Source organism: Python bivittatus, unplaced genomic scaffold, assembly GCF_059951505.1.
Source record: "Python bivittatus isolate LINGU-HERP-01145 unplaced genomic scaffold, Pbiv_v1 ctg000980_np1212, whole genome shotgun sequence".
NCBI classification, from domain to species: Eukaryota; Metazoa; Chordata; class Lepidosauria; order Squamata; family Pythonidae; genus Python; species Python bivittatus.
The window spans coordinates 46,681,802-46,697,493 of NW_028277125.1; the positions used below are offsets into that span (position 1 = coordinate 46,681,802).

The 15,692-nt window shown below is 38.5% G+C and overlaps 1 protein-coding gene across 3 annotated transcripts in view; it reads left to right on the top strand.

The window, feature by feature from the left end:
* The window catches only part of WBP1L (WW domain binding protein 1 like), a 46,389-nt gene extending 36,835 nt beyond the window's left edge, over window positions 1-9,554 (top strand). For 2 of the 3 annotated variants that reach the window (XM_088131705.1, XM_088131706.1), the window contains exons 3-4: window positions 5,676-5,966; window positions 7,582-9,554. In XM_088131705.1, the coding sequence (XP_087987831.1) occupies window positions 5,676-5,966; window positions 7,582-8,324 (1,034 nt within the window). In that variant the 3' untranslated portion in view covers window positions 8,325-9,554. The remainder of the gene's footprint in view (window positions 1-5,675; window positions 5,967-7,581) is intronic. The other variant, XM_007421038.4, reaches the window with a different exon arrangement.
* The last annotated feature ends 6,138 nt before the right edge of the window (window positions 9,555-15,692 follow it).

Sequence of the window (15,692 nt, forward strand, 5' to 3'; positions counted from 1 at the left end):
ATCCCACCTTAGTCATGAAGCCAGCTGGATGACCTTGGGCCAGTCACTCTCTCTCTCAACCCTAGGAAGGAGGCACTGGCAAACCACTTCTGAAATCTTGCCAAGAAAACTGCAGGGACTTGTCCAGGCAGTCACCAGGAGTCAAGACTGACTCAAAGGCAGAAAAAAAAGGGGGGGGGGAATAAACTTGAATCAGGACCTTTCTTAATTCACTGTAAAATGTCTTGCCTGCTTTGTTCACTTGCTCTGCATTCATTATCAGAACTAATCAGTTTCTTTTGAGCAAGGTAGTCTGAAGGCAAAGGCATGCTTCTTGGAGAAGGTGAAGAAATTATTTGCTATGCGTTTGGTTTGGCTCTAGTGAGGTTTGCTGCTAGTAAAGTAGTGGCACCTACCCACATTTCACCTATTGTGAACTCTCGGGCAGACTACTCTGTTCCTGCTCTTGAACAGTGAAAAAGAAAACATGTTTTCCCATTCTGTAGAGGATAAAAGGCTCTTCTCTCAAGTGAGCTTTTTGCTTTGACTCTTTCCATTGGGGAAACATTCTTCTGGCTGCTTAAAGATTTTTCTGTTTTACTACTTATCATCTGTTGCTGTAAAGTGGATGATTTGAGTAGTTAGAATCTTTATATGCCAACTTAGGAAGAATATTTTATTTGAGATGAAATCTGGAGACAGTTTCTAAAAGTCCCTGTTGTTAAAGAAATAGCTTTCCATGAGTAGAAAGGTAACTATGGACACTGTAATATGTATCCCAATTATCTGTAGCAGAGATGGTGAATCTGAAACCTTCCAGATATTGCTGAGCGATGTCTCCTAGCATCTCTCACCAAGATGGTTCAGACTTCTGGGATGGTAGTTCAGCAGTATCTAGAAGAACAAGTTTCTGTATTACAGGTTTCTGCGATATTAATATTTCCTTTGCCTCCTTAAGAAAGCAAATATATATTCCATGATTCTACAGAAAGATTGAGAAACTATTATTGGTAGAATCAGAAAAACTACAAACTCAGACAGGGTTTAAACTGTCTATTCAATAGCTGGGAATGGAGCTTCAGTTTTTTATTGCTTCTCCATATAGCATTTCATCTCGTGTTGCCAGCTTGTCTCCAGTCTCCATATTCTCCTTTCTCTTTTAATTTACTTCTTGTAACAGTATTCTTTAGAACTTGAAAACAGAGTAAGCTGTATAAAACAATGTAATACAAATTTACTGACCTGTTATCTGAATATATCAGTTTTATTAGTATACAGAATTTGACGTTTTAAGATAATATACATTGCTTCAGCTTACTGATTACTGGAGTTGCGCTCTAAAAAGTGAAAAACTAGATTAGTACCTCGGGTCACGAACGCTTCTGTTCACGACCAATTCAGGTCATGAACAGCTCCGTTCGCAAAATTTTGCCTCCGTTCGCAAACGCCGGATTGGGTGATGAACATGATCCGCGGCCATTTTCCCTCCCATGACACGTGGTCGCGGCTTCCTGTAGGGAGGGGGACTCTCCCTCCAAGCAATAACCGCCTCACCCCCAGCCTTCCTGTCCTCCACGCCAGAAGTCGCGTCGAGCAAGGTTAGCGTTCTCTCTCTTCGTACTGTACTTTGTGTCATATTTTTGTAGTTTAAAAAAAAAAAACATATAGTTCAGAACGGATTAACCATAATTACATTGAACCTTATGGGGAAATTTGATTTGGGACGCGGCCAAAATCGGTTGGCGACCAAATTTGGAGGGGTCAGAACAGATTAACCGTATTTACATTGAACCTTATGGGGAAATTTGATTCAGGTCGCGACCAATTTGGGTCGTGACCAGAGTTGCAGAACGAATTAAGTTTGTGAACCGAGGTACCACTGTATCTTCAAAGAATATAGGACTTTTCCTATAGAGTTACCAAAACCTAAAGCAATGGCAGTTTGTATCCATAGAAAACTTTAGCTAATGGTAGCTTTCTATTTCTATTAGAAATTGTGTGTCCCTCCGGTCTTAAATGTACAGTTTATTTGTGGCTTGCAGGTATCAACCTAAAAACAGCTCTCTATTTGAAATCATCCTACAGTCCAAGACAGACACACCTCAATTCTAGAACAACTCTTGGGGTTTTTCCTGTTGCTGTATTCTTCCTCCTCCTCCTCCTCCTCCACTCAATCACAAGTACTTAGTTTCAGTTCCATTGTGGGTTTGTGTGTATATACATATACCCTGCCAATGAGTAAGGTAAGCTTTGAGAAGTCATCCTTTTTAACAGCATGTTTAGCCAACTACATTTTTTTTTCTTTCTGATAATATATTGAAGCTTAATGAGCTGCTTTTCAAGGCAAGGTGACCACTCAGAAAACCTTTGACAGCTCTTCTGCTATATATCATATATTCTGCTGGAGATATGATACTATACGAACATAGTATAGTATCTTAAATTATCAGAGGCTATATCATTCTATATACCTTCTATATGCATCTATTGGGAAGGTATAGCTGTAGGTGTCCTGTTTGTAGGCTTCCCATTGGCATGTGATTGGCTATCATGGGAACAAGATGCTGGTTTTAATCTCTGACTGGATCCTGGTCCTGCTGTCATATTCTTTTCTTGACATGTGAAAATGAGGGCAGAGTGAAGTTTTGTTTAGGAATTGAAATTCTTATTTTAGCAAAACAAGTTTAAAATAAAGTTGCCTCAAATCAGCATTTTGATTGTTGAATTTCAGTGGCATGATTTGGATGTTCTCAGGGAGCTAGAAATTGGGGGCTAGGAGGCTGTATGAATGTTGCTGACCCCTGACACTGACCAAAAAATATCTTATTTCATATTACATGCCTAACAAAGTATATGATTTTTCAGAATAACTTCTATGATTGACTGCTTATGTTTATTTTAATTTTTACTCAAGCAATTTCTTATATATATTCTAAATATTTTCAGTTAATCTTCCATTCAGGTACTGGTAAGCCATGATCTAACTTTAACAGGGTTGTCCCCTTAAGTGCTTTCATGGCAAAGTTGTCTATCATAACACCCTGTCAATATCATATGTTGTTACTTTTAATGTTTATTTGTAGAGGTACTGATTGTTTCATACCACAATTAGCAAACTGAGATAACAATGTCAAATACTTTCATATTATTTCTGTCGTCTGTAAAGCCTGTAACCACAGAACTTTTTCAGTAACTGTGACTAGGTAGGAAAAGGGCACCTTCTGTGCCCATAACATGCTTTATGATTACACATAAAAAGAGTGTGTGGAATGTACTAAATACATGTACGCATTTATACATGCATATCATGCAGAAAAGCTTGTTAGAAGCTAGGATTGTCCACAGATCTCTGGTGAGTATTAAAATCTGTTTTGTTTTGTTTTGCTACATACTATGAGAAGATAATCTGCACAATGAGATGAAAGGAGGAAAACAGGGCAACCTGAAGCATAATATTGAAAATGTATATGAAGCTTTAGTAAAATAGTACAATAAGCAGTTCATTATACCAGTGAAGAGCAGTCTTTAGGCGCATTCAGATGACTAGTTGAACATGCTGTCTTCCAGTTGTCAGTAGGATAGTACAAAGTATTCCAGGATAAATTTTCTATGTCAGAATAAATGGGCTGTATTCTGCATTGGTAATGAGACCAGCAACTATGCTGTTCTAATAGTTTACTGCTGGGCAAATTAAGGTGCAGTGGCTGGTAGATTTTCCTGCTGGTAGGGGGGAAAAATCATTCTATTCTCAATGTGGGTGCGGATGGATAAGATGGCTAGAATGGTAGGTGGACTGTTTGTCAAAATCTGATGAGGATGGGGGGATCACAGTAAACCATGGAAGGCTCCCACTTCTGGTCACTCCTGCAGCACCTAATCCCTCGCCATGTCAGACCCCCTCCCTGAGTCAGGTGCTTGGGGATTCTCTCCTCTTCTCCTTTACTGGAAAACTTCCACTGTGTGTGACTTGCCCACCCATGCAGATTATTTGGAAGCAAAAGTGTGGGATCTCTCTCTACAGCCAGCATTGCAACTGCATACAACCCACACAACATGTCTGCAGTTAGCCAGTGCAGCTGCTGCATGTGACCTGCCAACCCGTGTGCAGACACATCATAAGGTGGAGACCAGAGGGGAGATCCTATTGTTTGCTACATTGTCAGCTCAGTCGCTGCTTAAAACAGAATACAGCAAAGCTTGCGCTAAGAGAAGATGGAAATTTCATCTTCAGTTCAGAAAATGATATTACCAATGGGCTGCAGATGAGGACAAGTTTGTGTCCTGCCAGCCATCCTCAAGCTGAATTTAGGGGGACATGTAGATATGCCCTCTGATTGTATTTTTTCCCATGAATTTGTCTTACCTCTTTAAAAATATATGTTGCTGTAGTACTGTACCTTAGGACAAAGAATTGTGTTTTTTCTCTTTTAATATTTTACTAAGACAAACTGACCAGTTTTGCTCAGAAATGCATTTATTTAGATGAAGCTGATCTATTAGGAGGCATTCTTTGAAAGAACTAAAGCACTGGAGACCAAAATTGGTTTGCACAATTTTTATTTAACATATTCCTTAAGATTCTTTGATGTGATGTACATTTTTCAGCCAGAACTGTACTATTTTCATATTTTAGCTACCATTGATCCAAAGGAAGATATTACTTACATTTTCTAGTGTTTTGCAATAGGAGAGCTTGCAGTTAACAGAAAACAATTGCATTTTATTTTTTTGTGCTGCAGTTGTAATGAAAAAAATCAATAGTTGGATTAATTACCACAGATTTCTGAGTAATTTTCCCAACATTCTCAAAATTTTTGCCCTAAATAAGTAACTGAACAAGCATTGCCACCAGAGATGGTAATATGTACCAATTTGATTACAGTTCTCATTTTTGTTCAGATTATATAACTTTCATCTTTCCCTAAATTATCTTTTATGTAAAAACAATACATTTTTACAACTTTTATGTAAAAATTAAAACGCTCAGAATCGAGGTTTTTTATTTATTTATTTATCAAATTTATTTATTCAGTTGTACTGAAGTCTCAAGTTCAGGCATTATATGAGAAAGGGGGGGAAAAAACCCTCTGCTCACTTTTTCAACATTAGGTATGATTCTACTTATTATAGTCCCCATTCCCTCCCTCTAAACATTGGGATTCTTTTAAGGAACTCCAGTCTCTGATTTTGGTGATTTATCATGAACAGTTTACTCTCTTAAGTAAACTGTTATTTCTAAATAAAACCAGAAGGACTATGTTTTGTATAATAACCACACATTTAATGTCTTGGTTATTTGATCTGTCTCTCCCATTCATATTGAACTTTCTCACCTTAGTCAGCATGAAGTCAGCCTTAAAATATGCTTTTTTTTTTTTTGGTCATAAGCAATTATCACTTGACCTCCATATCATCAACTGGTGGCTCCTCACAGGCCATTTTCATTCAAACCTTCATTCTTAGTCTTTGTGATGACTCTTATTTACAGTTATCTGGAATAAGTCTGCAAATGAAACTGTAATTCTGCATGTTGCTTCTACTTATGTCCCATGACGGTTGGTCTATTGACAGATGCAGACTTGCTGCAAATGGTCACACACATACGCAGTAGTTGTAGATATAGAAAGTTTTTCTTCTGAAGAAGAAATGCTCTGAATAAAATTTACTTTACTTTCCTCCTTTTCCTTTCTCCACAGGGTTCTGGCTAGTATGGACGATCATCATCATTTTGAGTTGCTGTTGTGTCTGCCACCACCGACGCGCCAAACACAGACTTCAGGCACAACAAAGGCAACATGAAATTAACTTGATTGCCTATCGTGAAGCTCATAACTACTCCACCCTGCCATTTTATTTCCGTATGTACTGCATGCAAGGAGTAGCTGTCTTCAAAGATCAAGACCAAAATATTGCTATATTGAGTGGGAACATGAATACAACAGGGATTCCCCCCCCCAAAAAAAAGGTGGCAGGAATGGTACAGAAAGGTTGGTTGATGAGGACAGAGTGCAGGTTTATAATATCCTGGGAGACTGGGCCCTATCCTTTCTAGCAACTTGACTGTTCTAGTTGAAGAATTATCATGGCCAACCTTTATTGGTATGGGTAAAATTTAAGTTGAGTAGATGACTGACTGAAACACAAAGATAAAACCATGAACTAACTTTATATCAAGCATGGTAGAGTAATACTCCCTTCTAAGGTATTTTCCAGCTTTAGCTGTAAAAAGGAAGGAGAGATTTATTTGCTGGTTAGTCTGGGTAGAAGCAGAAATACAGTGGTACCTCGGGATACGAACTTAATCGGTTCCGTGACTCTGGGCATATCCCGAGTTGGTCGTAACCTGACGCAAATTTCCCCATAGGGTTCAATGTAAATCCGGTTAATCCATTCCGCCCTCCGAATTTGGTCGCACCCCGAAGCAAATTTTCCCTTAAGGTTCAATGTAATTACCGTTAATCCATTCTGGCGTCCGCGGACCACACGTCAGGGGCGGGAAAATGGGCACGGTGCGGCGGGAAAACGGCTGGGTGCGGTGGGAAAACGGCCGGGCGCGGCGGGAAAACGGCCGGGCGCAGCGTGGCGGGAAAATGGCCGGGCGCGGTGCGGCACGGCGGGAAAACAGCCGGGCACGGCGGGAAAACGGCCGCGGACCACATGTCAGGGGCGGGAAAACGGCCGCGGACCACATGTCAGGGGTGGGAAAATGGCCACGGACCACATGTCAGGGGTGGGAAAATGGCCACGGACCACATGTCAGGGCGGAAAAATGGCCATACCCCGAGGCGGAGTTCGCACATCGAGGTAAATTTTTGCAGCCAGAGCTGGTCGTAACCCGAAAAGTTCATTAGTAGAGGCGTTCATATCCCGAGGTACCACTATAGTTAATGAAAGCTGAGCTGAGACATCAGTGTCATGGAGCTATAATAAAAAAGAAGTGCAGTATTGGGAAAGGAGCTAGATATCTAAGACCTCTTGTTATTAGTATTTGTAACGGTGACTAATGCCACTTTTTTGTCTCTGTTTTACTAAAAAGTGCAGACAGATTTAGTAAGACAGAAGTAGGCAATCTGATGAATTCCAGATTTCTGTAGTGCAATTCCTATAAATCCCACATAATGGTGCAGATTATAAGAATTGTAATCCAAAATATCTGTAGGATACCAGATTATCTATGATTTGGTAGGGGATAAGAAAAGGAAATATGGAAAGAAAAAGTGGTATAAAGGAAAAGTATGTATATGTCAAATTTATTTCTAAGAAATACTAGTTAAAGGGATCTCTAGTTTTATACTGGGTGGTAAGATGTCTATATATTTCCATTTCTTCTCAGGAGTTTTGATTAGTCATGGGTCAGATAACTAATTTGGCACTCACTTGTATCAGAGGCCACATAAACTGCTTTCATGAGTGGGTTTGAATATTGCCTGCATGTTACTGCCTAAGCAATTGCTGTTTCCTAAGTAAAAATTCAGATTTCTTTAAAAAGTAAAATGACTAGAAATTTAGTTATTTATATAGAACAAAATGGGTCTTAATGATATTTAGATTTGATCTATAAAGAAATATGGAAGTAACTTGTCCTCCCTACCTCCCATTTAGGATTTTTGCCAAATTATTTACTACCTCCCTATGAGGAAGTGGTGAATCGACCTCCAACCCCTCCCCCACCATATAGTGCCTTACATCAGCAATGCATTCCACCTGGCAATGGCAGTACAGCACCAGATACAAGAAACCTACAGCCAGCTCAGGCAGTCACTCTGTCGGGAGCAGGAAGCAATAATGGAAATATGGACAGCACTGCCTCCCCAAGCATCGGGCATTCTGAATCCTCAAGTCCACTAGTTGAGCAATCAACCACCAAAGCAACATGTGGTGAGCCAAGGAATTCCAACAGCAGGGTGGAATTAGAAGATGCCGCTGACCATGTATCCACTTCTGATAAGGAGTCAGAATGCAAGGAAGAATTACTTAAGGATTACAACTCAGAAAGCTTAGATCACAACAGCGCTTTTTCTGATGCTAAAGACAAGACACCAGGCAGACACCGAAGGTTCACCGGGGATTCAGGAATTGAAATCTGTATCTGTAACCAGGACCACCATGATGATGATCTCAAGGAGTTAGATGGGTTCATTGATGATGGATCCATGGACTTCTGTGATAGTTGCAGTGGCCATCCACCCCATGGAGATGAGGAAGAAGGGCTTTTCAGTGCTTCAGATGAACAGCATGGAGAACACAACCATCACCACCTCCCCAGACAACCTGTGTGTGTGCTCCTGAACACCATAAATGAGCAGGACTCCCCAAACTCTCATGCTAATACATCTCCCAGCTAAAAAAACAAAATCAGAAGGGATAATCTACAAAAAAAGATAAATATAACCAAAAACAAATTGGTTCATCTTTTTCTTCAGATGTAACTATGGGAGTAGCTTAAAATCTGTGGAGAAGGGGGCAGACATGTTTAGGCTTTTCTTCTTTTTCTGTGCTAAATTGCCTCTCCTGTCCTCTGACTGGTTAGGGACTTGATTTAAAGTGTGATCATTTATATAGAGAGAGAAGAAAAAACTTTTCCTATTGCTGATTTTGGTGATGGTTTATTTGGTTGGTTGTCACCTTAAACGTTTTCAGGATCTGCTTTATTTTTTGATCAGAAACTTTGAACGTGTGAGAACAAGGAGTACTAGTGTTTAACACCCCCCCATCTTATTAGTGTATTCCCCCCACCCCCCTTTTCAGGTGTCTTCCCAAAAGCCTGAGGCATTTGATGGCCTTGGCACTATAGTTAGGTAGTACTATGGAGAAGTTGAAATGAATTCCCAGAAGAGGGTGGGTTTCTATTCAGTCAATAGAATGCTGTAATCTCTTACGCATTGTGATTACAGCAGTCTGTAAGAAATGTTTTCTTCTTGAAGCTGGTAAAGAACCAGTTTCTTCCAAAAAGAAAAAAGTTGTTAGCCTGAAACATAGCGTTTATGCGAGAGGGAGCTGCAGACATTGCCTTTTATTTTAATTTTAAGGCAAATGTGTAGCTATAAGTTGAGACTCCTTGCAGAAGGTCTCCTTTTCCAGTACTTGGTCTTTATATAACTTGCAATTAGTGGGCTGCAATGCAAAAGGGCAGGGGCTTTGCAATTTCAGACCAGCACACTAGTTAAAATGACAAAACCAAAACACACAAAAGAACAGGGCTGTCTTCAGGTGCCTTCAGGTTTCAGCGATGCTTTTTGAACAAATGGGGGGGGGGAATCAATCCATTGCAAAGGGATGATTTGCAGCATTAATGTGGAAGACCTGTGCAGTATTTTTTTTCCTTAGTCCAAAAGTTAGTATGATTCTAACAAGTGACCACTTAAAAGAACTGAGTGTCTGTGTTTCGCTCTCTTGATAGCGGCAACAGGCTACTGTACAATGTCTGTGAGTGTGTATGTGTGTCTGACTGCAGTACATGCATGTGTGTTTCCTACTGGTAATACGAAATTTGCTGCTGTAAGACTGCAGAAAAAAAAGACTGTTGCTTTGCTTTAACCAAACAATGGACCTTTTGTTAGTAACAACACCAAAGGGAAGGGGAAGAAGCTCAAACAACTGAAACTAACATTCCTCGGAGTGTTCCTGTGGAAGAGACCAAGCCTTGGTTTCTATATTAAGTGTGATGGACATCTCTTTTTATTTTTCCCTTTCCCTCTTTCTTGAATTACGGTTGTCTGGGTCATTTATTGTTATAAAATAGACTTTCAGATTTGATTGTTTGAAACCAAAATCAGTTTGAAATATGGTGTAAGCCGAAATATAATGCCTTTTTTCTGATAATTCCTTGTGTCTCATTTTCTTTGGGGAAATATAGAGCAGACAAACATTATAATGAAAAATGTTGTTTGTTTTGTTTGTTTACACTTAATCCATAGAATTCTGTATATAAATTAACACAGAGTAATGTAAACACAACTTTATGCTTCGCAGAATATACCATTAGTAGTAAGTGTCTGTGTATATACAGCTATACAGTGAAAATACCAATAGAAGCCAGAGCTGCTCCTTTTCCCTGAACTGTTCTTCCCATCTTGCTTACTACCATGGTAAAACTGTAACAATTAAGCCGATATCAAACGTCTTACTTGTGGAAGATTATTTTCCAGTTATGAACTATGTGGGAATAGATAAGAAACCTGGTGTTCTTGGTTTTAATATTTATCAATGATCACAATCCCCACTCTAACTTTATGGTTTGAACTACATAACACAGAATTGCTTGCTGAGGTTGAACTTAATTTCAGATCTGGAAAAATCTAGATAGAACCTCACTAGCTCTCATGTTTTATACATAGCTAATGCATGGAAATGGACAATTAGGCTGGGTAGAATTTTGAGTAATTTTATTTGCATCAGAGCTGTTGTACATGCTGGTTCCTTGGTGTATACCTGTGCTATCATGGGACCTCAGTGCCATATCCAGCCATGTTACACATACCTCACACCTCTTTAGTTGGCCCAGTTAAGCAATGTTGGAGAGAAACGTGAACTAATCTGTAAAATTATATGGCATTCTGGCAGTTTGCAAGACTTGATTTGAGTTGTTAATAGACCATAATTATTATACCCTATGTTAACTGCTATATTTGTAGGCACAAAATCTATGCTGTTTCTACAATACAAAATGAGAATGTGACATTATTATTTGAGGAAATGTATCATCCAGTGATCTGGGAGTTGAGATTGGCCATGGCTTATTGGTCAAGTAGATGCTGGATGTCAAATCATTTCTTTTACATAATATGCAGTGGGGTGATCTGTTAACTGGAAAGCAAGATGAGAAGCATAATAGTGATAGTTCTTCCAGATATGGGTAACCTTCATTTCTGGGTGGACAACATATGACAGTTACATACTTAATATTGTGTTACTACAATCTTGTTTTCTTAGTATAATGATGTAAGAGAGATAATTCATATCTCTAAGTGCAGATAATGATGGTTTTGAGGTACATTTTAAATATTCCTGAATCGTAAGTAAAAAAAATATTCACTGTACATATGATCTTCTGGGTCCTACACAGATTTCTGTGTTTTCTTCCCCATTATGTACACATAATCGCTTTACTGTACAGGTAAATTTTAATGTATTATTTGCAAAGCTAATAAGTATTTCCTAATTAATGTTATGATAGATCAACATATTTGTAGTTGTATTAGTCAGGGAGAACAAGTTGCATAATATTTTGATATGTTTATATTTATTCTAAAAATAAAATCTTAGAAATCCTGCAGGACCACTTCTAAATCAGACAAAAGTTTGCTAATCCAGCATCCTTTTTCCTATAGCAGTCAGCTGCATGCTTTGGGACTGCTCACAAACTGGCTTTGAAAACAAGTCTTTCATAGTTTGTTCCAAATGAAATAGTATCTGAAACAATGGAAGTTTCATTTAGGAGTCATGACCAATGGGCCTTAATAGACTTAATTTATGTAATGTATTTGTCTAACGCAGCTTTCCTAAATTGGCACCAAACCATCTTTTTGGTTTATCAGTAAAGAGAATGAACCAATCTTCTTTTATAAAATCATGACATATACACTAGTAATGGCAACTTTATGGGATTTAAAAAAAAAACACCTCGAAATATCAAAACTCCAAAAATTGAACAAATTGCTTGTACTATAATTTGTTTGGCCATCTTCCTGAACATGACAAATATACAGTTCTTAATGTTTTGACATAATGTCTTGGAGATATAACCAGGAGGAATATATGCATTGATTATCACTCTAGTTACATTGGCATTCCTATAAGTTTCTATTCAAAACGTGCCAATAGTAGACAAACCCAAACCATATTTTAACTTCCAAACAGCACCCCAACAGTAAAATAATTATACCCAACTAATACTGAACTTTCCCTGTCATGTTCAGTACACATGAGACAAAATGTTATATTGTGTTAATTGCATATTAACAGCAAACTAAACAAGTTTCACGTTTTAAAAGGAACTTTGCTGTTTTACAAAAATTGATCATTTAATTTGATACAATCCAAAGATTGTATAATAAGTCTACTTACTTTCTTCTGAAAACTAGGTTCTGGGTTAGGAGTTAGAGTTAAAATACCAATAACAATCTGGTATTTTAGAAATAGCAAATAGCATCTGAAGGTGAAGGGATCCAGTGAATGTTGGTCTAATCCTTTCCAAGCCCCCCTACACTTGTAATCATAATTTTTACTAGTAGCCAGAAGTTTCATACATTATTCATTGTGCAACGTGCTTTAAGATGTCTGACTCAGTACTCTTGCCCATTGGTTAATATACGTTATAAGAAAGGAAGAAAACTTCTTACCATGCATATTTTTTATAAATCTTGTGTCCCATAATTGTCATTTTTAACTAATGTATTTGAAACATTTTCAAATGGATCTTTCCATTTTGATAACTTTAAGACCAAATCAGTATTCCAAATGCGATTGCACTATAGATTTATACAAGAATGCAATGTAAATTTATTTTTTATGCTCAAGAATACCTCATACAAAATTTGCCTTTTTCATTGCCACCACGACAGAGTCCACATATCTTGCAAAGCCCCTGTCTGTTTTTACCATGGTGTGTTGAAACCTTACTGGTGGCCTGGCTCAACACAGCTATAAATCATGGTTTACTAATCACAATAATTGGTTTCACACTTCCTGACACAAGCCCAAATGAACTTGGTTTAGTATGATATGTCAACTCAGTCACTGAGTTAATGTAGTAATTAGTTATCCGCTAATGCCAAGATTTTTTCTAGTTACTTGTGTTCAGTTAAGGCACTGTATCTACAAGCCTAAGACTTTTTTCCCCCAAATGTACATTGAGTGTGCACTTAATATTGATTGCCTTATTTGCACTTTTATTGCACGTTCATCAAGTTGGAAGATGATTTTGAGGGTCTTCATGGCGTATTTGTGCTGCACTTGAAGCACAGAGGGGTCTTAGAATCACAGAGAAATAATTTAGAATGATATTTGTGCCAATGCAAAATGTTCTGTGAATGATTTGTGATGAGAGTACAAGTGGCTGTTGCTTCTGGAAGGCCCACATGAAGGAAATCTAAGCTCATCTGAAAGGCACCAAATTCCTCTATATATGTTCTAGGCAATATATACTTAGTGTACATATCTAAGGGTAAGTAAGCAAAGCAGCAGTAACTTCCTCAGTGCCAAACCCTCATCAGTACGTTTGAAATATGAGACAGAATTTATTTCTGGATTTATTTGTAATTGAAAAGCAGCTGTGTTCTGAGGTTGAATGTTTTTCCAGTTCACTTGGCTATATTCCCAGTTTAGGGAGCCCACAGGTATTTTAGCATTATTCTCCATCCTGTATTGCTGTCCTTCTGCATCAGCTGGAAGAAAATAACTCACTCTCTTTGTCATTGCTTAATACATCCCCTGGGCCTGTTACATAACTTGGGGAGAATTATCCCAGGTGCCTGAAGCACTCACCCTCTTGTCATGCGAAACAACAGGCTATTGTTGATTGCTCATTGATTTGGGAGGCTTCTCTGCATCAGCAAGTCAACTGTTGCCAAGGAGGAGACACATTCTTCAAAACGCTAAGGAGCTGTTTATAAAGTAGATGGAGCAATTCTTGTAATTTTGCCTTGCCCTGAATTTAGGCAATCACACAAAATTCATTTACTCTCCGCATCATGTGCTCTGTAGCTGCGGAACTCTTTTGACATTTGGATTTCTCATTTCTGGTGACAACTGGAATACATTTTCCTCCTCTTTCTCTCTGCACCTTGCAGCACCTTAAAATGTAACAGTCCTGTAACTGATACAAATTTTGTGTATGTGACAAAAATTAGAGTTAAATCTGCAAATTGTTTTAAATACATTTTAGTTTGGCCTGTGATACATTGTCCTCTTTAAGAGGCTAAATCACAGAACCCTGGAAATGTGACTCCAAGTTTCTTGTATTACAGGAAATGCTGAGATGTGCATTGCTTGTTGGATGGATTTTTTTTTTTCCAAAAAGCAAGCCAGGAAAAAAATGCTCTTGCAGTTCTTGAAAAGAGTTCAAATGATCAGGGGAATATGACACTTCCTTTCTTATATATGGGTTTGCTTCTTATACATTATTGAAGGGGAGGTTGATAAATCCTACATTATTTAATGGGTGAGAAAGAGACCATGGGTTTGGATAAGCTGTCCCATCCTTCAGTCTCTTTCCAAATTATAATCTTTTAAGTATGTATATTTGTATTAATAGCAGTGCTTCCCATTTTCCTACAGCCTTGAACAACTGGCAAATATACTGAAGAAGTCCTGCAAAGGTACTGTTGTGAGTGAAGTTAGCAAAAGCCAGATTTCCCCAACATTCTCCCTCTCCCTATGGAAGAGCTGCTGTTCTTTTGGAAACTGGAGGCAGTTGTCTGAGGAGCAAGCAAGAATCAGGGCTAGAAAACATAGTTCCTGACCTTCTGATAAAAGGTTGTAATCTACAAGATGCTGGAAAAACGTCCATACAAGCCAGGATGGAACTTTAGCTACAGGTGTCAAGTCATCCTAAGAAATAGGTAACAATTTTAGCTAGGAGTATTGGATAAGGTTATTTTGACTTTTTTTTTTAGTCTAATATTTATTGGCTCTATATAAACTCAATGGCGGTGGGTTTTTGGAGCAACTTATAGTACAATTGCTCTATTATAGAAGCAGACCAGCGTCGGCATGTGGTTTGCTGGAGTTCCATATTTTTCTATGGGAAATCCTTTTTAGGAACAGCATACACAAGATTTGAGCCACACCCCTTCATGTTCTGTGGGTAAGCTATAGCATGAATTTAGGAATCAGATTAGATCTGGATGTTTACTTTTTTTTTTTACTTAAAAGTTTAATAAATGGTTATAAAATTGGGCCTAAAGTTTGGTCCTGCTCGAAGGAATTAGGAAAGAAAAGGAATAGTGCAGGAAGGGAAATAAAGCATGGGGAAACATCTTTTAAAATGTTTCTAAGATGGAGCGTCTTCCTTTCTGCACTTTGCTGTTTGTTCTACTTTGTAGATCTCTGAGGCATGACAAGCTGAAGGGGGGCGGGGTGCTGGAGACAGCAGGAACCAGCAGGGCTGATTTGCCCCAGGAGGCCAGGTTGCCTTCCTCTCTCTTCCTCCCTTTCAAACCACAATGATGCAACATCATCTCTCTTTCTTTGGTCCATCCTTCTCTGTATGGAAGATGCATGAGATATTCTGATGTTCCTCCCATGCTCTCTTTTTCAATTGCGTCCAGCTATGTGCACACAGGACTATAGCTGGTTGGCTGTGCAGGCGTTTATTCTACATCTTGCCTCTCATGACAATTTATGGTCAGTTTGCTTTAGCTCTTTTCCCTTGTTGTTAAATGTCAAGTTCCTGTTTCTTGCTTCTTCTGACAGCTCAGCATCTTTTCCTGTAAAATCTAAAAAAAAGGGGGGGTTGTAAGGGCTTGGAGAAGGCAAGTAAAAAGAGGCCCTGTGTAGTTTTATAAAGCAAAGCAAAAACCAATATTTCTGACATGGCTTCTTTCACTCTACATAGTAGAGACACAGAGAAAAAATTAACATTGCTGTTCTGTAAGAAATTAAGATTTTCACAGTTAACCAAGGCTGAAAGTGAGTGGTTTGCATGATGTGATTTACTTGATTTTGGCTTAGTTCTTTTATGAATCTAGCCTTTGGATTATGAACCATGATTT